The sequence below is a fragment of the Struthio camelus genome, chromosome 5 (genome assembly GCF_040807025.1).
Source record: "Struthio camelus isolate bStrCam1 chromosome 5, bStrCam1.hap1, whole genome shotgun sequence".
Lineage (NCBI taxonomy): Eukaryota > Metazoa > Chordata > Aves > Struthioniformes > Struthionidae > Struthio > Struthio camelus.
In genome coordinates this window covers 77,709,952-77,733,091 of record NC_090946.1, presented here as the reverse complement: position 1 = coordinate 77,733,091, position 23,140 = coordinate 77,709,952, and the positions used below count along the sequence as shown (strand labels likewise).

The 23,140-nt window shown below is 48.6% G+C and overlaps 1 protein-coding gene across 8 annotated transcripts in view; it reads left to right on the top strand.

Annotated features, from left to right (window-relative positions):
• The window catches only part of DAAM1 (dishevelled associated activator of morphogenesis 1), a 123,845-nt gene that overhangs the window by 40,894 nt on the left and 59,811 nt on the right, over positions 1-23,140 (top strand). For all 8 annotated transcript variants that reach the window (XM_068947401.1, XM_068947402.1, XM_068947400.1 and 5 more), the window contains one exon: positions 6,066-6,289. In XM_068947401.1, the coding sequence (XP_068803502.1) occupies positions 6,107-6,289 (183 nt within the window). In that variant the 5' untranslated portion in view covers positions 6,066-6,106. The remainder of the gene's footprint in view (positions 1-6,065; positions 6,290-23,140) is intronic.

Genomic DNA, 23,140 nt, shown 5'->3' with positions numbered 1-23,140 from the left:
GGTCAGCGAGCGTGACCGCGCTTGCACAAAAATAGCTGCCCCTGGTGCACGCCGAAATGAAGCTCACTCTTGGGGAAAGAGCCTGCCCGGGATTTCAGATCCTTTTGGGAGGCGGTGGGAGAGGAGCCAGAAAAACAAGCTGATATTCGTAGTTGACGGTTCAGCTCGTAGCTGCTGCGGAGCTGGGAGGCGGGCGGGAAGAGCTTGCGTACGTTTGCACCCTTCCCGGGTTTTTTCCCCTGCGGAAGACCGCAGCGCCCGGCGGTACCGGCCGTAGCTTTAAACCAGCCTGTTGGGGCATCGGTGGCAGACCGAGCTTCACCTCCCGCTGCCTAATTTAGGCTGCTGAAGAAGCCTATTGAATATTCACGCAGCAATTGCCGCTCTTGTTCCCTTAAAGGAGGAAGTGACACCAGGGTCCAATTTTCTCCTAATGACTGATTTCATTTAAGCCCTGCTCAGGGCGATGCGGGCTTTTTTTTTTTTTTTTTTAAAAAAAAAAACAACCCTTTTTAAGGCTGTGTTTTGCGACCGTTCGCCGAGGCAGGGAGCGGTTGAGAAGAGCGCCCTGATTAACTCCTAGCTAAAGCTTCGTTTTTACCCTTGGTGGCTTTCTGAGAAGAAGACAGCGTAAAAGCCCGCCTAGGTGATGCGCAAGGGAGGGGCAAGGTGGCCCGATTGAAAGGGCTCCCTGCCGCTTTGCAGGGCCGGAGCGGCGGCAGCGCGGCGCGGCGTTGCATGGCGGAGCTGCCCGCAAGGTCACCGCGGAAGGGGACCCAGCAAATTGGAGACTGTTCAATGAGGAGGAAAAAAAATGGCAGGGGTGTGCCGGGGGAGCCTGGCCTCTACCGAGGGCCCAGGAGCACGGGGGCCTCTGAAGTCCCCACCGCCCCGTCCTTCCCCCTCCCCTCCTTCTAATCGCTCTTTGATTAGCCTTTTCCTCACGATTTTCTCTGCTGCGGTCTCCTGCTTAAATTAAATTCCCTGGCAAATTGCTTGTGGCTACTTCCGATGGAGCCAAGGACGTCTTCCTCCTGCCTCGCTTCTCCCCTGGGCTCTGCTCACGCAGCTCAAGCTCTGCTGTGAAGCTTGTGCTGGGTTTGGGCACGGTTTTCCAGGTTCAGGTTGGCTGTGCTCTCTCCGCTCCTCACTGGTACCAGCCTCTGGAAGAGCCCTGTCAGGATTTAGCTGATCTTTTGGGTTCTTGAGGTACTTGTACAAGCAGAAAACTAGCAGACAGTCCAGGGTAGGAGAAATACGTGGTCCCACAGAAAATTCAGACTTGCAGAGTCCCACTCAAGTGTGCAATTCGCATAGGTAGCCGCTGCCTCGCTCCCTCCGGTGCTAAGCCCGGGTCTCCCACATCTGGGGACGTCGGGCAGGCTTCCCAAAGCCGCCAAGCAGATGCTTAGTGCCGGAGGTGGTGGTTGCATGGAGAGCCTGTGGACCAGGTCCCTGTCGTAATCAGTGGTGCACAACCCCGCAGCAAGAAGCCGTCCTCGTTCCAAGAGGTTGCAGCCCTCCGAAACATCTCCACCGTGTACCCGTCGCTGTGTCACAGCACAGCTTCTCCTCTTGTCTGGTATGAGTTCCAAACTTAGCAAACTCAGAGTACTGCTTCTGGCAACCGTTGCCCTGGCGAGCTGTTAGGATTTCACCCAGCAACTGAAGCAACTGAAGGAGTTGCTTCTCCAGCATCTTCTGCTGAAGGATGCACACCTCTCAGCTGCTTTCCCTTCCTCTCGTTCTTATCCTATGGCACTTTCTGCCTCTTGCTTATCCTGTAATTTATATGAGCTGGTCTTGCAGGTGTCTCTGCTGTTCTCAACTTCCAGCTATGGGCAAAGATACCGCAATTACATTTGTTTTAGCATCTCCATCTTAAAAAAATCCAGCCTCTGCTCTGGTTGTAATTGGAGCAACTGAAGCGGAACTGTAAAGGATTTGGGGCTGATCTCCTCTTTGCACAACATCGTTCTTTTCTTTTCTCCTGGCTACTTGTCCTTTTCTCTCTGAGGCGCTCAAGGGCCCCCCTCCTGCCCCCTTGCTAGGGGGGCAGCTGCCCATTACAGCTTGGACTGATCTCTCAGCTCTCTTCCCCACTTCTTCCCTCATTCCCCCAGCCCAGGCTGTGCTGATTCTGCTCACTAACCCAGCAGGAAGAGCTATTCACATTTTGGGTGGGTAGAGTTGGCTTGGCAAGGGCTGGTGGGCACCAGGGAGTGGTGGGGCAACACTGGGCTTGGGGTGCTCCCAGCTTCCAGACGCACTGTCCTGGAGCATCTCCTGCCAGATAGGCAAAAACAGAAGTTGACAAGAAAGTAGCTTTGCACACCTTTGTAGCTCTGCCTCCGTTTCTCCCCTTACGGGATAGCGCAGGAGGAGGTTGAGCTGAAACTTGGTCAAGGCTTCTTGGAAAAGAGCAGTAACTTGTGGGTGCCAGACACTGGCACTGCCACAGGTATCATGTTATCTGCCATCAGTGCCTATTACTGGAGGACAGTGACACAATTCCCTTGTCTAGTTGCTGGAATGATTCATCATCTCAGCTCAGAGAAGATAAATTCCCTTTATCTCCTCCAGTTTGCCAAAAACAAGTCTCTGTAATTAATTAGGTTCTATCCTTATAGTTCCCAAACCTCATCTGGCTCCCCCTGGGGAATAAAACCAGACATGGATGCAGGATGGAGCAGGCAGGCAGCTGAAACAAATTCAGCTCTTCCCTCCACGTACACATGCACGCTTGTAGAAAATCAGCTTCAGTTGCAAGATGTAACCGCTGCCATCTGTCGTGTGAGTTCTTGTGCAAAAGGTGTTTTTATATCCACATGCCCAGCAGTCGTGAAGGGGTTGAGCTGGGATAATTCTGCATGTGCCCAAGTGAGAGAAAGAGACAGTTGTCCTCTAGGCCTTTAGCTGTGGCTGCTTCTTCACGTTACTGTAGGAGTCCTTTGGAGGCTTTGGTGAACCAAGGTGAACACCATCGTTTGCTTAGTTACGTATGAAGTAAGGCTCATCCTTTATCAATTTCTGCAAGTGCACAACTGATGTAGGTTAGCCGTGATGACCTTGATCAGACTTACTGTGTGAGAACTAGTTCACGCAGCGTCTCCGGCTGCAACAGGTCTCACTCCTTCATCCTGATCTGCCTTCTTCATCCTGATCTCCCTTGTTTTCCTGGCTGAGCTGATTGCACGCATGGTTCCGCCCTTGTTTCAGTAAAAGTGAACCTGTTTGAGAATGACTCAGTATAGTTGATCCTGCCTTGTGCTTTGAGGTTTGACTAGACGTTCCCTCAAAGACCCTTGCCATGCTGTCTTCGCTGGCTCTATAATATGCAGAGGTAATTAAATTTAATTTATTCTGGCCTGCTCAATAGCAGAAGCCAGAAGGCACCATTAGATCATGATCTGACTTAAATGTATTGATCTAATTAAAGCTCAGATGTATAAATAGGAGGTGGGAGCAGGACATTTAACATATGACACGGCACAGAACTGATCCCTTTTCTTTGCTTAATACTAGTGTCTAGGTTGTAAATAGCTGTCATTTTTTCTCCATGTATAACTGATTTTTGTAGAATTTACAGGGAAAAGAAAAGGCTGCGTACCCATACTTTGTTCTGGTGATGCAATCTGTGCCATCTGAAACACTCTTAAGGACCTGCCAGGAAGCAGCATTTTGATTTTTATCCATCACGTTAATGAATATTCATCAACATTCTTAAGGTTCATGCTATTTGCCTGGTAGCTAGCATATTCTTTCTCTTCCCTTTTTTAGTCTTTGTTGCTAATAACCTGCAGATCACTCAGCCTGCACTATAGTTTTTTTAATTGTTCATAGATGAACATTAGGAATTTCAATAGCTGCAGAGCTGGAACCAGCTCAAAGATACCTTGTCTTGGTTACTACGTGACTGTCTGGTTTAAAGCCTAAAATAAAATCTTGCCTTTTGGTCTGTCATTCAAGCTTCACATAAAACATCAACAGAAGCGTGTATCTCTGAAGAGCAGGTGTTCTTCTGATAAAAGCTTTCCTTACATTTTTGTAGGCTCAAATCATAGCTTGTAGCTATCAGCAGCTTTCAAAAATAAGGTTCAAGTGGTGTCGGAAGCGGTTATAAGATGCCCCGTGGAAGACGAGAAGGGGCCATTTTGGTCAGGTCCGTGCAGGACCCGTTTCCAAAGCTGAGCGATTCGAGGTGGCTGGATGCAAAGGCCTGCAGGGGCGATGTCGAAACGCGAGCAGAGCAGCTGCCGCGGCCCCGAGCCGGTGTGCGGCGTGGTGAGGTCGCATGGCCTGATATTGCTGTCCCTGCTGTAATTTCCATCTGTGACATGGTCCTCGCGCCTTTGCAACAGTAAAACTCTCAACGCATATGTGTTCTTCGGCATCAGAGGGGACAGGGGTCTGTATGTCTTTTTTTTTTTTGTTACCCCCCCGTCCTCCCTGATAATCTTAGGAAAGAAACTTCTCATCAGGTCTCAGACCCCTGCTAAAAACTGATGGATGCCAGCAGACGCTTAATGGATTTGCTCTGGTGCTGGCTGCCTGGGAGTTATGATGAGAGAGATTTCGTGGCAGCTGAAATTCCTCAAATGGCTGCATTTTTATAAATCCAAGATGCTGAACGTGAAATGCGACTTGGGGCTCTTTGAGAAGAGGGAACCTTCTGGACTGGGCGCAGAGTGGTCGCGCAGAGCAGGATTATCCTGTGTAAAGACAGAGTAATTGTTTCCCATCCGTCTTAGTTTCAATGCCGATTTTGCTGTATGTTAAAAATACACAGTCAAAGCCAGTTTCAAGGGTCGGATGCTCAGCCAAGGTAATGTGGGTAAAGCCTGAGTTTTCTGCAAGGACCTTATCGTGGGAGGCTGAAGTTTGCTGCCACAAATGCCGTGTGAACGGCTGTGCTGGGTCGGACTGCAGGTGTACCACCGTGGGTTTGCAAGTCAGTGTTTAAACCCCTTCAAAATTCTGTGTTTTGCTGGATGATTTTCTTGATGGGGTGTTTATTTGCTGCGTTCACGCCGCGTAGGTGGTCCTCCTGTTGTAGTGTTGACTTCCATCGTAGACGGTAAAACTTTTGGTGCAGTAATTTGTTATTCGGTTGGTCCCTGGTGCGCGAGTGGTGTTTGGCGGCTGGTCGCTGCTGCGTGTTTCCTCCCCCACCGCAAGGTTCGCTCTCGGCATGGGTTTGAGAAGTCGGGAGAACGGAGCAAACCAACCGCTTCAGTTATGCACAGCGTAAGCACTGCGTAGGAAAGTCTGAGGTACCGGCACCGGCGATCTTATCAGCTGAAATCAGGTCTCATAAACATTTACTGGAATTTCAGCTAGGGTTTATCTAATTAAAGCCAAATAAAACCTGACTTGAAAAGGAGCCACCCAACCAGCGGCTGGAGGTGGATATTCAGGGACGCACTTAAGGATGGGATGAGAATATATGATATTTTCCCCTGTGCTCCCCAGCCCAGCTCCAGGCTTCCTGAGCCATGTGAAGGCTTTCTGTGTTTAGTTGCCCTCAGAGCTCTCCGGGCTCGCTCTGGGGTTTGTTTACCTGGTGGCGTCGAGCAGATACAGCTGTTCTGGCAGCCGCGTACCCAATCCGTCATACCCCGTGGCCGGATTGCAGAGGGTTTTGTTCTGGCTGCCAGACCTGCAGGAGCGGCACGGCGCAGGGAGGTCGGCGTTGCAGTGATTTGCTGTGATTTGCTCCGGGGACGAGGCGGCGGCGGCTGGGAGAGGAGCCGAGGGGCCGGGGCCTGTCTCCCCTTCGGGCTGCGAGCGCTGGGGACGGCGGCGCGCCCGCTTGCCTCTGCCCACTCCGCCATCTCTCTTCAGAGCGAGGAGAGCAAATGCGTCTTTTTAATTAACACAGTAGTCAAGATTGCCAGAACCGTAAATGTCAATTCTGAATGGAAATATTTGGCATGTAAACTGTCTCCCTTTTTCCCCGCCGCGTTGTGCGTGTGGGTGGCTTTGATTCATTCTCCTCTCCGAGTAACGGAAAGCGCAGCACTACAGGGCGAGTACTCAAGCCTCTTCTCGTCTCTTTTCCCCAGGATCTAGTACCTAGAACGGAGGGACGCAGAGGATTTTGGCCATGGCTCCAAGAAAAAGAAGCGGCCGAGGGATCTCGTTCATCTTCTGCTGCTTTCGGAGCAGCGACCACCCAGAGATCACGTACCGGCTTCGCAATGACAGCAGCTTCGCCCTGCAGACCATGGAGCCCGCGCTGCCGATGCCGCCGGTGGAAGAACTGGACGTCATGTTCACCGAGCTGGTGGTAAGTAGGATGCTTTTCTTGTTCCTCTCTTTTTCTCCCCTGTCTGTTCTCCCCAGTGAGGACATGGCTGGTTAGGAGTTTTCAGACAAGCTTTGATGCAAAGGGCACTTTGGGACCTGCACCTGGGAGTGGTTTTGTGCTGAACCTTGAACTCCTACGTGCTCTGCTCGTCCCTGAAGTACCTGTCATGTTTTAAGGCTCAGGGCGAGACAGCTGTCAATCCTGGAACAAGCCCAACTCCTGCAGCCAGCCCCTTCCCCTTACTTTCTTTTGTGGCAATTTCTCCTTTTGGTTATAAAGTATTGATTTCTTAGAGCTGATAGCATGTGTGCGTCTCACCAAGTGGGTGCAATTGGTCCCAGGGGGTTGCAGGCTCTGCTAGCACAGATGACGCCCTAAGTGGCCTCAGCCTCCCTTGAGGAGGGAGACTGACAGTCCTGGAGCGGTGAGGTTGTTTTCATGTGATGTGGGTTTTGGGTGTGATGTTCCTCTGATGCCTGGACCGACAGCGCGGGCTGTTTGGGTGCTGGACCCTTTCTGAAAGGATGCTGCCAAGACTTGGCTTGTTTTAACTGGTGCCATCTCTACAGTGGCCAATTGCCCCATCCTGCAGGTTTCCCTGTGGGCTAACAGTCTCTGGGAGGCCGGAGAGGATAGCTGCTCACAGCTGGGTTTGCTTCAGGTTCATCTGTAGGAAGACGTGGTACAGGTTGGAGTGTTTCCCCTTGGCTGCTTCCTCCTGGAGAAAGTGGACACTGGAGAACTGTGGGCTCCCAGTAACAGAAGGAGTAGCTGTAGCCACGTCTCAACTCCAGGGCGCTGGGGTGTCCTTGGGCTGGTTGCTGCTGGTCCTGTTCAGGCTCCTCTGTAACTCCCCAGTGTTGTCTTTATGCCATGGCCTGGGGCAGCAGGAGCAGTGAGCTGGGGACTGACGTAGCAGTGTCAAAGGTGATAGAGCGGGTTGTCCCCTGTATGTCTGGAGTGCTCTTTCCTTGTTGGTCTTGCAGGAAAACCTTAGGTTTTGTCTAAATTGAGTTTTTGAGAGTTAGGATATTCTTTCTTTGTTCCTCGGTTCTAAAACTTTGAAAAACATAGTTTAAACATAGTTTTAAAAAAGTCAAAAATGGCAACAACAAAAAGTTTTCACTTCCTCCAAGCTAAAATATTTCAGTTTGGCTTGTTGAATGGACCCAAAATGCTCCAATTTGAGTTGATTCAGCAGTAAAACGGTGTTTCTCTACTTTGTTTTGTTGCAAAGAGGGAGCTGGAAATCATGACCCTGGTCAGTCACACTTTGGTATAGCATTTCCCTTTGGACATCTGGCAGTGTAGCATCAGTGACCCATGTCGCTTGGTTGCATTATGAGAGTAGCATTTGTCCAGGCGACTCGCTCCGCAGGAGAGGTTAGATAGCAGGAAGTCCCCAGACTGGGACTCCCGTAGGACAGTGCACCACGGTGAAGAAAAGAAGTCCCTTCAGAAGGCTATGTTCCTGTAGCCATCTGGCAAACCAGTGTCAATCAAATGTGATTTGTTCAAGCTGAAAAAAACTGCTTTGTTCCACTTCTTTCTTGACTGATAACTTAGCAAAATCAAATTTTCCTGTGGAAACTCTTTCCAGCGGAAAATTCCTGACTTTCCTCAGCCAAACACAGGAAAAGAGCTTGTTGTGATGCAGGCTTAGCATTACCAGACGGGCTGAAGGAAAGGTCTGCTGAGGCTCACGTGCTGAATACTTACTGGAGCCCAACCAGCCCTGCATGCCTACAGCATCTCATGTCTGCCCAGGAATTTCAAAGGGCCTCCTCCAAATTCAGCAGTATATCTCACGCGAAGAATATACTGCCAGGGAGAACCAGGCGTCTGGCAAGGCGGGAGCGAGGCTGCGCGCGTAGGGACCAGCCTCCGCAGGAGGGTGTTGAAAGGCATTTATGTTGCTTGTCCAGGGCAGGCTGTGGTGTGGTTCTTGTGCCCCCTTCCCCTTGCTATGTGCTACTGGGATTTCCCTTTTTTTCCCAGCTGGTGGTGAGAGTAAGCCTTTGACGCAGCTGCTCCGCCGGGGAGTGGAGTCAGATGCGAACCGTGGCTTGGTCCCCAGGGCAGGTGAAGTCATGCGAGGAGTAAAGGGGAGCGGGTCCCTGCCATGCTCCCATGTAAACAGCTGCAGCCCGCTGGCTCCCAGAGAAACCCCGCGGGCGAATCTGTACCCAGGCTCCCACCGCTGATGCAGTGCTGGGGGGAAGGAGAAAGAAGCTGAGCTCTTGCCCAAGTGTGCGAGATGGCAGATTCCCGCAAATGGGGGATGAAGATGCAAATACCCTAGCCCACCTCATTACAACTAGCTCCTTCTCGCTCTCAGTAACCTGTTGGTGACGGGTATTAAATTTCGGCGTCAGTTAAATGGCTTGGAAAGTGTCCCACTGTTTCTGTATAAACCCACTGTGTAAGGTTTGGATCAGAGACAGAGACACGCTCAGAGGCACTGGGCTGATTTGTACGCCTGCTGGAACCTGACCAGGGGCTGAAAGATGTTGCTTAAAAATGCAGTAGTCTGATGCTACCAGGCCCTTCATGCTTGACAGTGGCTTGTGCCCACTTTGTTGGACCAGAGCTCTCTTGAACTCGCAGTTGTCTCGGTGAATTGGGTTGAGGGAAGTCCAAATAGTTGGAGAGGTTCTGGAGGCTTTGCCAGATGAGGTTGGTCCTCAGCCAGGTCTGGAGCCACGATGAGCTGCAGGCTTGGGGAGAGAAATGGGCTGCGGGTGGAGTGGCCTTCGGGAACAGCCCCCATCAGCAGTGAGGGTATGAAAGGACTGCAAGGGGTAAAGCATCTTGCTGGATTGAAAGTGGAACTTGGTCATTTATGAAGGGGATTATATAACACAATAGCAAAAGATTGCACCAGGTGACGCAGGATGTCGCCTCTGGGCTGCTTTTTGTACCTAGTGGTAGACCTAGACAAGGTAGCACAACGCAAGATAGCTACAGCCTATGGTGCCAAGCAGCGGGTGAAGGACGGTGCTCCTCAACTCAGAAAATATTCGTATGCCTTGAAATCAACATGAAAATGTTGGCCAGCTGCGAGACTTGCCCAGGGGAGCCATCAGACTCCTCCAAGTGCTGCTGTAGCCCTGTTTCCTGGTGCAGTCTTTGGCTTGGCTGATGCAGTCTTATTGTTAGAGCCTTTCCACGCGCTAACGCAGAGCCCCTGCCTTCGGAGACCTTGTGGCCTCACTACCTGAGACAATGAACTCGAGACGGGGTGATGGCGTGTCCTCTGCTCAAACAGGCAGCTGAGCCAGAGAGGTAAAAGGATGAGCTCAAAATCATCCAGAAAGTTGGCAAATCTGGATCTCCAGAATTCCTGTCCCATGCCTTACTCACAAGGCTGTCTACCTTCCTAGGATCGTTGGGTTCCTTGGGATTTCTGTGTTTACACCCACATGCATACACATAACGCCAGCGCGCGCGCGCGCGCGCACACACACACACACACACACACACACACACACACACACACACACACACACACACAAACATGTATTTCAGCCTTTTGTCCATTCACTGCATTGCAGTCTCCTAGTGACTTTTCTGCCTAGACTCCAAGTGACACGCATTGGAGATTTTGGTCTGGGCTTGACAGTGCTCACCAGGAGCTACACTGGGACATTGCAGGAGTGGGTTTGGTCACTGGATGGAGAATGCTCCCACAGATACCAATAAACTTGAGTGCAGCAAGCTCTCTGCTCTGCGCATCCTATCCTGTTGTTTACTTCAGAAAGCAAAGCCTCCTTCTTTTCAGATCCATCCTGCAAAAAATTCTTTGGGCTTAGGATGTTTTAAAATGTGCTTGTTCATACAAGTCTGAAACCATCCTTAGCGTAAGCAAGCAGTGATTGCCGTGGACCAAGGGCAGAGGATGAGAGAGTGTGGTTGGTTTTAGTGCAGCACTTGTCTCTCCAAGGCCTGCTTAGCTAAAAGCTCAGTTCACTTTCCTGGCCTATATTGTATGGCCTGCCCTGTATTATACAGAGATTTTGGATTTTAACTACTTGACTTTCGACTTCTGCGAAATAGTTTTGTTTTTATTCTGTTGCTATCCAAGTGCTTCTCCGGAGGAACAATGAGGAAACAGGGGATTGGTTTCTTGTCTGGACACAGACATGGGCAGATTAGTCTGTAAGAAATGCCCAACTTGCAGCCCGGATTGCGGGGACAATACATCCTGTCCTAGCAAAGAGTATCTAGCAGGCTGCAGCTTTTCCCTTCCTCAGAGAACATGCAAATATCGCTGCCTTGGTCAATGAATGATCACTGGTTCCTCCCAGAAAAATCTTTTCCCTTTTCCGTCCTTTTTGCCCCCGGAGGTTGAATGGGCTTTCATCTGGGCATTGTTGAGATGTCGCTCAAGTGGGCACTGGCCCCATTTGAAAGGCTTTTCTTTGTCTCGTGTCCTGTCAGGGCTTCGGCCGGCCAGCCTTAGCCACCCAAGGAGGGGCAGGTGCTCGGAGGGAGGCACTGACAAAAGCAAAGTTTTTCAGCAGGATTTAGTGACGGCGCATTTGCAGCTCCCTGGGAAACGTTCAGGTGGCTGGGACAAGTGCTCTTCCCAGAAGCGCAGAGCTGGGGCTGTGCCTCCAATGCAATTCTCTTGCATTGCTGCCGACACATCCCACGAGCTCAGGCTAGGCAAGGTTTGCTATCTTTGGCTCATCAGTGGCGTGTCACCCGCCAGGCAACATCTATTGGATTCAAGCTGTTCCCCTTTTCCAGGAGCCATAGGTATTCCCATAGGATGCGTTAGGAGTATTTATACAGTGTGGCTTGCTGCTGAGGGAGACACCCATGCCATGGACCTGGACTACGCCGTCGGAGCTATGCAAGCAGCAGCCCTGCAACGGAGACTGCCTCGCGCAGCACTGGGACATCTTGGCCCCTGCGTGAAGGAGGGGGGATATCTGCTTCTTCAAGAACTGCCTCTGAACACCAAGAACAAAGCTGTGCCATCTGCCACAGCTTCTTTCAAGAGGCTCCTCCGTATCCAGGCTAACAATACGGCATTTCTTCAAAGGCTAAGAACTCACTTGCATGCTAAGAGAAAGCACTTGCAAAGCGACACATAATGGTGCCATATGGTAGCTCTTGCCATAACAATCCTCTCTGTTTTCTGCCAGCAACTAGACTTTCCACCAGATGGGCAAATGACTGATGTCCTTTATATCTGCTTAACACTCCTTGTCACTTTAAGGTTTTTAATGAAACGCTCTGTGTGTGGCGGTGTGTATCAGCCCTGCGGGACATGCGTTTAATGGGTGGATGGAAGCACAGAGGCATTAAATGGGTTGATGAGGAAAGGTCAAAGTGAGTCTAGGCGTTCCTTGGGTCAGACCCAGGAGTCCTAGGGTTTGTTTGAGGGGAGGGTGAAGAACAAGGCACCTTTGTATACGTGTTTTTCATCTCTCCTGTTGGATGGACAGAACAGGTTTGTAGCCCTGGTGCTTAGCATCTGCTTTCGCCCTGTGCTTCAGAGGAGCACTTGGAGGACCACCACGACCAGCTTCCTGGAGCATCAGGCCCTGCCTGTGTCTACTTGACCCCTTCCAGGCTTGATCCACCTAAGCAAGCATGGTCCAGTGCTGCACGTGCTGGAGCTTTGGTCGCTGCTGGTTTCTCCAGCTGGGATATGGAGCTGCTGCAGCAGCGACTGCAGTAACAACCCCCAGTTACAACTGAATTCAGTTACGAGCTGAGCTAGGGACAGTTTCCCTTCGCATTCCTGTGTTCTTTGGACTCAGTCATTTGAATCAGATTTAAAAGTGGTCTTGGAAAACTGGTTGCAGGTATGGGACGCCAGGCCGTGCGTCCCTGCTTCACACTGAGGATGCGATGGCATTACTCTGTGCAGTGAAGCTCTTTGCAGGTGTGAAGGAGAAGGCTCCTACCTGCCTTCGCCCCAGCACCTGGGAGCCTCACGTGAAGCAGGACCTTACAAATGACTGCCCGGCCATTGAAAACAAGTGCCAGATGCTGCCCTGGAGTCTGATGCCCTGGAGATGTTGCTGTGACCGCTTACTCAAAGCAGCCAGTGGCAGCTAGTGTGGAGGACTGGAGACTGGCCCTGACTTCTTTTCTTCCAGCTGATGAAAGCTGAGTGCTCTCAGAAGCAGTTTGGGAGGTGACAAGGGGGTGAAGGTCAGTGAGGCTTGTCATCTGAAATACTTAGACTTTTTAGGAAATTCCACTTGCTGGTTCCTGTGAGGTTTCTCAGTGCTTTGGTGAGAACAAGGTATCTCTTTTCATGTGCTTTCCTTAGGAATGCAGAAGAAATGAGTACCGCTATGCATCTAGCCCTGTATCCTGCCTGTGATGTGCAACAGCAGGTTTTTAGTAACAGGCTATAAAGCCAGAGCAGGTACAGAGATGATCTTCCTCCGGTCTCTCCTCCCAGTTCCTCGTAGCCATCAGGTTTTGGAGACTTGCAGAGATGAAGCCACGAGGAGGGTGGTTTGGCAGTGTCCCCAGCCCCCATGGGCTCTGGAGGAACGCTGGCGCTCTTGTACGGAGGATGTTAAACGGCTGACGTTGCACATTATTTGTGACTGCATTAAGTGGGGATCTGCTGGAGGGGAGATATTCACACATGTTCTCTCAAGCGGTGTGATTTATGCCTTCCCCTCCTGGGACATGGAAGTCTGCTCCATCACTCCGTTCAGATTTATGAAGTAGCGGGAACTTGGGAGGCTAGGGAAAAAAAGTTGCTGGTAGTTTATATTATTCAGGCGTTTGTTTTTGCTGTCCCTGTGGCAACGAAGGTACTTTATCAGAGGCAAGAGAGCTGCTCTTTGGATGAGGACCATTTGTAGGAGATAGCAGCCCACGTCACGGAGATTAACTCTGCACTACCTTTGAAATGATTCATGTTGGGCAAAACTTGTCCACAGCTGAAATGATGTAGGGTGCTGGGATAAGATGTAATGTGATCTTGTTTCTCTTTATATGGATCAGGTGTATGATCTCTCTAAACCTGAGCTTTCACACAGCTTTACAAACAGCACCAACATAAGCCTGTGAGCACCTCTTGAACAGTAACAGCGTGCAGGTGAAATGCTTTTACAACCAGGTAGCGTGGGGCCTTCTCATTCCTGTAGTCTGCACGTTTTCAAAACTGGCTTTTCAGGGAGAAGGGAGGGAAACAGCTAGTCTGAGTCCTTCTTAAGGCTGATCTGTTTTGAAAGTATCAGGAAGCAGATGCGCGGTCCGAGCCTTCCCATTTGGCCTATAAAGATAACTCTTCAGGAGCGGTGGGGAGAGAACACGTTTCGTCTGGCAGGTCTTAACTCTCGTAATGCACGGCCGCAAAACGTTTCGATACTAAGCAACGGGGGCAGCACGAGAACCCAGAGAGAAGAGCAGAGCGTTGGCTTCCAACCCTGCTTGCATACTTGAATTATTATTATTTTACACATTGTTCCCAGGGAGGGCGGCCTCAAACAAAGAAGGGAGAACAACCCTGCCCTTTGCTTTGGAAGGGATATTCTGAACTTGACTGCATCCATAACTCATGCGTTTCCTCCTGGGAACCTTGGGAATGACGACCTTTCCTCTCAGCTGCTGAGCTCCTTAAGGCATTAGTCTCCTTAGTTATTTGGGGTTTATGCTGGTGCTGCTGAGGCCCGTGAGTTCAGCGGCTAACGCTTGTGGTGAAGAGCAGGTTGTAGGAGCAGTCCCTCAACTTCTCCCAGCGTTAAGGCTTCTGTTTCGAACTCAAGGTTGTCAGTAGAAGCAAGGTGGCAATTAGGAGGAGGTGGTGTGGTTAGCGTAAGCGCTGTCCTGTGTTAATAGCGGTGTCAAGTAGGGAGTTTGTTACTGGCCATATCCAGTTTTACTTAGGAACGTTAAGTAATGTGCTTTCTTTTCCCCCTGTTGGTTTCTGATCCAATAAGAAAAAAAAGTTTGAGGCTTTTTGCCTTGCAAAACAACGCGACTTTTATGCAACAGCTGAGGGATCAGCTACAAAGCAAAGCTTTGCATTTTATGCTTCCAGGTCAACCGTTTGGGGGGTTGGGGGGGAGGGTTTGGGTTTTTTTTTTTCTTTTATTTTTGGCTGCTTGGTCTTTGCACGACTAGGGACTTCTTCATGATTTTGGAAACCATTGAATAGTGGCCTGAGCCAACTTTTACTGTATCCACACAAAAAAAATGTGCAGCGGGCACCTAGACAAAATACGGTTTTGATAGCCTTTGTGTCCCTGGCAAAACAAAAACACCCATTTCTGCCACGTGGCCTGTCCAGAGCCGGGTGCACGCAGCACAGGGCTCTGAGCCCCGTCCCACCACCTTCTCACAGGACCGTCCTCCCTCAAACTTATGAATCATTTTTAATGAGGAAAACCAAGCGATTCAGTCATGTCTGTTTTTTAATTCACTCTATAGGGAACCATGTGCTGCACAAAGGACACTTTTACCGTGGTGCCCAGTTTCTGCTCATTAGAGGCGAACAGCCCAGGCTGCCAGGTGCTTGCACGGGGGCAGCGATCTGCAGTTGTCGGGTGTGCGCTCGCTTGTCTCGCACATCTCGGTCTGTCAATCACTGCACTTGTGTTCATCACCTCCTGCTTTTACCCCTTCGCAGATAATCTCTTAAACATATGTTTTGATAGGTAGGCATCTGATAGGGAAGTCACACACCTACTCAGCAAGCAAGTAAGAATCTTTCTGCCCACACGTGTTCTGCGGGCTTGAATGGTATAACCCACCGAGGAACAGTATATTCCAGCTGAAGCATTCGTGTAATTGCAATATCTGTTTTGACTACACACCAGCATGTGGGCTTGCCTTGGTTTAAAGACCTTACTGTTCCCGACTAGTAATTTTATGAAGGAGCTGTATTATGGCACAACGTGAACCCCAGCCAAAGGTAGAGAGCAAATAAGAAAAGCCTTTGTTTCAATGAAAAGTATAGCTAAAGTGGAAAAATTATATGGTCTACCTGCTAAGTGCTTTCCACTTTGCACTTCATAAAGGAGGAGGCCACATCACTGGAAGATGCCTGGATAGCTCATTCGGTAACGTGCCAGTGATGTTAATTGGGGCGGTTGGGTTTCAGGCTTACGCCAGCTCCAAGGGTTTTTGGTACAAGTCAGCACTGAGGGTCCTGGCCTAATTGGATGGGGCATCTGCTCGAGCAGGACCTTCCTCTTTCCTAATTGCCTTATCGTTGAATGGCGTTGCTGGAGTTACGGGCCCGGGTGAGCAGCGTGTGGATTTTGCTTTACTGCTGACCTCAGCAGGAAGCGTTCTTGCTAGAAAGGGGCTGTGCCTGCCTCATATCTGGTTGCAGATTCGTATGAAAGCTTTTTGTACTGCTTTAGTATCAGTTAAAAGCAGAGTCTGTACGCTCTGCGGCATGTGAACGTGTCAGATGGCAGCTTTTCTCAGCTGAGTCTCCGTGCATGCAAATATCCTTCTCGAATGTGGTGTGATCCTAATTCTCATCAATTCGAGCGCTTGAATCCATACCTTATTTAAGGGGATTAGCTTCTCTTCCCTGGCAACACCCAAAACCAAGAGGCCTTAACAGATCTTTTCCTGTCTGGTTGCTTTAAAGGCAAAGTTTTGCAGAGAGGACAAAGAGCAAATCAGCGACATGGAACAGAGCGACTGCATTTCTTTCATGTGCAAAGCATCCCAGGCTTGGCTTGGAGCTCAGCTTGCAAAAGATATTGGTTAAACAAGAGAAAAATTAGTATGTTTATAACCCCTTCTGGTGCCTGCTTATGTTCAGCATCTTGCCGGAAGCTAAATCTCGGTCAGAAATGGCACCATCCCGGAGCGACTCTCTGCTTTGCGCTTGCTCACGTTCTTAATAATGACTCTAGGATATTGGAAGTGCCCAAACCCCATGAAAGGGTCCTTAGAATAGAAATTGTCCTGATAGTGGGAACAAGTTAACGTGGGTCTTTGTAGCCTCTCATTGCCATTAGAGGTGCCCTGCCTGGAGCCGTGGCGGAGGAAGCCCTGGAGCGGTTTCGCCCCAGACCAGCAAAGCGCAGACTTCTGGGGCGTCAGTATGGGGCAGTGAACGTCTAAAACCACACTTTACACGTGGGCTTGGCTTGTGACTTTAGTAGCTGATTTCAGCAGTGGTGGTACCTAAAAACTGATGGAAAAGGTAGTCAGGTGTGCGAATAGATGTGACATCCACGTCTGAAACCTTCCTGTTATTTATTTGGCATCTCTGTGCTTTATCGTCGTATGAGATGCACTCACCGCAGGGTGGTCAGGCCCAGGTTGGCTTGAATTTAATCCATTTTAGTGATCATGGTAATAGGTAATGGGCCAATAGGTCTTTTTGTTGTTGTTTTCAAGGTGTGCGTATGGCTGGGTGCAAAAAACACTCTGGCAGTCCACCTGCAGGGCTTCTAGGTCTGCAAGTGCGCTTCTGGATAAAATAGCTTAGATCAACACAGTTCTCACTTTAGGGTGCTTTGTATGATAATTCAGGCTGTAAGAGTACTCTGTGTTTGATTAAAATGGGCGCAGTTTTCCAGATGATGTTGTTGAAAAGGTCATAAAAGGCAAGGCTCAATAAAAAAATGACGTGTCTATCTATGCAGCGATAAATATATATTACAACAAAAAAGACTGAAAAACTAAAGTAGATATTTCTCTTTTAAAATACCTTAGTATTGGAATATGAGCACCTTTAAAAGCTAAACTTACTTTAGCCTATTGAAATAATTAACTAAATGAAGTAATTTAAAAGCAGTACCCACTGCCTGCCAAAGTCAGATGTTTGAACTGATGGGAACATTAAACAGCTGGAGCTAGAGTTTATTGCAGAGCTAAATCAGATATTGATGGCTATAATCTTTTCTGCAGAAGAAGAAAGGAATACATATTTTATTTTCATCTGTGCAGTGAGTTCAGGTCAATAACTGAAAGCTGCAAAGCAGGATGGATCGGGGTCTTTCCTCTTCCAATCTATGGCTAAAAATTAAATGTGGGATGAGGAGATTTACTAGTTCTAAACACTCTGAAGTCATGATTCCTTGTTGCTCTTAGCTCATTCCCTTGCTGTGGGCAGTGTTTCCTTTATGCAAAAAAATCATTAATTGATAAGGGCAACATTTAAAAAAATCTTGTTTATCCAGTATGCCTGTCCATTAAGAAATAGTTGATTTTTGTTCCTCCTCTGTAATTGCAGCTGCAGGTTGTCATGAATAAATAAAAAGAGTCTAGTAATGCTACTGGCTGGGGTTGGTTTGTTTGCAGGGTTTTTTTGTTTTCCCTGCGTGCTGTAGCTGAAAAGATGTGTGCTGGAGAGGAGGTGTTTTTATTACTAGTGCTAAAAATAAAAGGCTCGATTCACTACCTTCCTATTGAAAAAAAAAACCTATATCTAAATATGCTGAGAATTGCAGTCACCTAAATATATATGTTACATGTAGCGAAGCTCCTCCTGCTTTGCAGAACAAATTACCAGACTGCATCTGAAGGCTGTATTTGTTTGCTTATAATCATGCAACAATGGTTACTGATTAATAAGTATGTTTACTTCAGAAAACAACTTAAAATGAAAATAATAAGTTAAATAAGATCGCTTATTAAGTTGAGGTTTATCATGGGCTGGTATAAATCCCAATCAAGATTGGCGGCGTGAATCAGCCGGCCCTCCGAGCCAGCCGTGCGAGGGAGCGTGTTCGCTTAACGGAAGAAGATTAGATGAGGTACAGAGGGAAAAATGCTGATTGCCGTTTCCCTTGACACTGCAACATTCTTGGATAAATCAAATTGATGAACTTGGAGAAGAATGCCTGGAAGAGAATGAAAAAGCGATATGACCCCTGGAAAGGAAGTTGATGCAAACTTCAACAGGCACTTTTTTTGTTAATTCCCGTGCTATGCCGGTTAATGCCAAATGTTGCCAAAAAGTGTTCCCACTTTTTTTTTTTTTTTTTTTTTAAGCAATCTTGGATCTCTCATGCAATACCTTGGAGGGAAGGAGACACCCTTGCTTATGTGCTGCACCCTCGCTGGTGTCCTTATAGGCCTTATGCAGAAGGTTCTCAGCTCTGGGCGTCCATCCATCAGGAACAAAATCACTTGCTCTTTACTGTGTTGTCCATTTACTGACCGGTTGTGTCTTCCTGTTGTACTTTGTATGTGTGTGTATATATACGTATGTATACGTGTGTGTGTGTATATTTGCACATTTATACAGTTATATAAACCCAAAACCAAACCAGCAACCTTTTCATGAAGTTTTGTTTCAATTTGGCAATTAATGACATAATTTCCTCTCCTCTTCTCTGTCTCTTCCATATGTTATAGTTATTCAAGTTATGCGCTAGAAAGGTATATTAGACTGGGGTTTTTTTGGTCTTTTTTCCTATGTACCAACCTCTGAAAATATTCTAGGGGTGCAGACCCCTGTACCGTGAGTCGTCACTTAGTTAAAGTGTGCTCCTGTCCCCTCCTGGCTCTGCCACCCCATCGCAGATGGAAATAGCAAAGGGAGGAGTTTCAGAGACTTGAGTCTCCAGCTCTGCTTGGCCTATGTCAGCAACTGGGCACCTGAGTTGCCCTGAATAACTTTAGGATTCAAACTGCACCTTTATAGTCCCTTTGCTCCACAGCGACCCGGTCCTAATGCCATTGCACTCTGCAGCTTTTTCCTTCGAGTGACGCCGTGCTGGTTGAATGCCATTATCAAGTTAGCAAAGTCCAGCCACTTCATAGCTTCCTGCCATTTCCCTGATTAAAGTTCGGTGGCTTTCAGCACGCGGAAGATGCTCATTAAGATTTCCACGGTGCTGTGCCTGACGCCCGTGGACACATCAAAGCGCAGGGCCGGGAGCGTGCCGCGCGGCAGCGTGAGCGCGTCTTGGACAGGCTGGGGCTGGGCTTTTGCGCCCTTTCTGCTGGGGGAGTCACACGTTTCTCTCACCAGCCTAACTTGTCTGTTTGATCTGGCTTTGCCTTTAAAAGGCCATGTCGTAGACTACGTTGACTGCAAACTTTACAGTTCTGTTCCCGGTGAGGTCAGGCTCTGTTCCTCTCCCCCCATGTCTTTTCTGCCTCCTGCTTTCCAGGCTTCTCTCAATGCAGGGTTGTTTTCTGACTTGAAAGCCAGCCTTGGTGCCTGTTCGATGCTGTCACTGCTGGAATGGGCTGTGATTTGATTTTTTTTGGCAAGCACGCTTCAGCGAAGCGTCCAAGGAACCACCTGCTCGGAGGAGCTCTCCAGCTCGGACTCAGCTGTCCTGCAGTCTTGTCCCTATGCTGCTGAGGAGGAGGACTCCTCGACGTGGTTTTACTCACCAGTCTTTGTCCTGGTTTCCTCTCTGTGCTGCCTCTGCCGCCTTCCGTGCCGTCTCCAAAACTTGTTCATACAAGTCACAGGCGTTTGCTGCTCCATCAGGGAAGGGACGAAGCAATACCTATGGCTCTTAGCCTCATCTAGTGTCGGGGTTCAGCACTTGGAATCACCCTCCCTTAGTTCCTTATTTGAATCTGGGCAGCTGTGGATGATATCCCACACTCGGGACCCCGCTTTCGGGCCATGCTGAGCGAGTGTCTCCAGGTGCTGGTGCCATGTGCAAGAGTGCCCGGAGGAGTCATCCCGGCCTGCGTGGTCATGCCACCGTAGTTTGGGCTCCACATACCAGTCCCGTTGCCAGCTCACAGAGCGATACGGACTCTGTGAACCTCTCCGCCTGAAGAGCCGTTCTGTGTCCTCCCAGGGAAGGGCAGAGGGCAGGATGAAAATGCAGGTTTGGCCCTTGGGATCCTGTTTACACCATGCTGAGCTAAGCCGTTCATCGTTCTCCTAAAGCTCCCTTAGAAATCTGTACTTGCATTCACTAGAGGCTCGTAGTATACTCGGAAAGAAGGTGAAGTTTGCTTGGCTTGGGTAGAGAGCTGTGAGCCATGAGCAAAGCAAATCATATAGATGTATTTTACCTCCTGGAAATAGCATATAAACTCTTAGAATCAGATCCTCACTCTGAGTTTTTTTAAGCAAATTCAAATGAAGATTTAATGTGGAAACATGTTTCCTGATCTAAAGGTTAATAGTTTAACTGTATGGGATAGATATTTAAGAGTAGCATATCTCTTTCCAGTAAAAATACTCTGGGCAGAGACTTCCTTTTAGTAGCAAAATGAGGCTGTTATTTTATGTGCCTTTGACCTGGTTCCAAAAGAATGTTTAAAACAGCGAAGTTGGCAAATCTTGCTATGGGAGACAGCCAGGTGCAAAGGGATAGAGCAGTGAGGGCTGTGGGTGCACATCGGGGAGGGAGGGAACCCAACCTTCATGGTTATCTCCTCACTCTTCCCCTCAGACAGCCTCTGCCATCACACACCGTAGTGCGAGTGCAGGGCTTGCAAATGGACTATAAAATTAATTGCCAGTTAGAATCACCTAATTGAGTTCGTGATTATTAATTGAAGGCGTGTATGGGTTAGAGGTTGTACCCAGCTTCTCTGCAGTGTTATGACTCCACGGTGCGATTGCAAAAGGCTTTGGCAGACCAGGGTTTGTACTGCTCTCTGAATGACTGGAAAATAGCTGATCTTCCTACCCTCTGCTGATCTTCTGGCGTTTGAAGGATAATTTCTGAGCTGCCTGCTTGAGGCTGCCGAGGACTGAGATACTCATCAATGACTGTAAGGGATTCCTCAACTCTAGCAAGGCTGTAGGTGGGCGCAGGAATTTCCGCGCGCTTAAGTTACAGCAAAAACCTGATTCTTCACAGTTAAATCGCTGTTACTGCTTGAAATAACAGTCATTAGTCACTGTTTGATTATGAGGATTTTCATATTCACTGGTTGCCACACAGTATTTATTTAAACACCTCTCCCTAGCATCCTGTAAGATATCATTAGGTAGGTGTTTCTGAGTAATGCAGGGCTGCGATGACTGAACGTGTTCGAACTCGGGCACAATGAAACTCACTGTGTGAGGCTACGAAGTATTTCTGCTCCCTTTTCAGATGTGTTTGCACGTTGTCATGTACCCACATCTAACATGTTCTTCTGCTTTATTCATTCTTACTCTTACTTAGGCTTCAACTCCGTTTATATTTCTCCTTGGTTAATAAATCTTCGGTTCTGCGCAAGTTATATTTTTAGGGGGTGGCTTTTTTGAAAGTTTCAATAAATATTTTTCCAAGCGTCCAACTACAGACGCGTGTTGCTGTTACTTTCATGTCTGAATCTAAGATTCGCGTGCCGGGGAAGTTGGGTCACAGCGACAGCATTTTCCTGCATTCAGTCAGACTGGGGCAACACTTACTGCGGTGGTAAATATTTAGCATGGGACCCTCATCCTTCCTCACATGCCCATGTGCCCACAGAAAATGCAAAGCTGGGGCTGAAGGAGGGCTTGGATGTCTGAGCAGCTCATAGCCTGAATAGATGCAGTGGGCACAACTGGAGAAGGAATGAGCTTTCTCATTCCTCACTTTTTTCTAACTCTATATTAGGGCAGCAAAAGTGTTTCGGTAGTAATGGCAGCCCTGGAAGTCTGCTTCCAGAGCTCCACAAATGTCAGTTGTATTCTGCGGGCATGGAAAGTCTGTTTGCACATCAATTTGAAGGGTCAGTTGATATGAGAAAAAAAAGTCAAGAAACAGACAAAGCTCCTTGAAGCGTACGTAATTGAAAAAAGCTCCATGACGCTTTCTTTGGAGGGGTAATTTCACTGGGAAATGAAACCAATATTTGAAATGGATGTACAGGTGAACTTGCAGCCAGCTCCCTCTCCGAGATGTTCAGGACTGCCTGCAGCCCCTGGTTTCTGTGTGCTGCGCTAGAGCAGCCTTGGTTCGGCTTACAAGATAGCTGAAAGCTCCTTTCTTTGGATGCAATATGAGCTTTAATTAGACCAGCTGAATTTCTTCATGGCCTGTGGGCTTGCTGTTGCAGGGACCCATCTTTCCCATAGGTATCTTGCTCAGCCTTTGCCGAATGGGGCCTATCTATCTATGATTGAGGTAGCAGTGGTTACCAGCATGCAGAGCCGTAACCGCTTCAGTTGGTATTATTCCCACAAGAAAACTGCAATGGGTCTCAGTATGTATTTTTTTTTAATTGGTGGAATTAATTGTGTAATTTTTAACGGAGATGCTCTTAATTAAATCCAGAGTGAGTGTGAGGAGTTGGCTGGAGGTCGCAGCAGGTCTCTCCAGTGCTCCTACTGCAGTATCAACACCTCCCTCCGGTAGAAGGGCTGTCATCAATGGTGGCTGCTTTAAGAGACATCTATGGATGTAGGATCAATGTTCGCTTTTGAAACGAGCCTCTCAGCCCTGCCTGAATGTTTTATTTAGTTAGTCCTCTGATAAAAGCTTTGACCTACATCCAGCAACAGGAAGCAGTGATGCTTTGATAACACCCGGGCACCCCAGTGGAGGGCACAGTGCTAACCGAGACATGAAAGTCGAAAATGGATGTGTCCTTTAAAGAAAAATCACATAAACCAATAAAGGTCTTAATCAGGAAATAGCTTTATCTCTGCCAGGTACAATGCCATACAGTTTTAGTGGAGAGTGCATGTCTGTTTTTGAACTGTGGGTATTAGGAAAAGCACTTTGAATTTTAATCTATTGGGAGACAAACCAAAAGCCAAAAAGATGCCTTGACCCCAAAACAATGTGCTGTAGTTAAGTGAGTTGTGGTGTGAGTTATGTGGCGAGGTGGCGTGGAGCAAAGCAGCAATAGCCTGATGCTGGTGACCCATCTGCTTGCCAAAGGGAGGAAAGAGGGCAAGGAGATGCCGGTCCGGCTCTGTCCCAGGGGAAACGGGGAGTCCAGAGTGGTGGCTTCTCCCATCCTCGCTGCAGC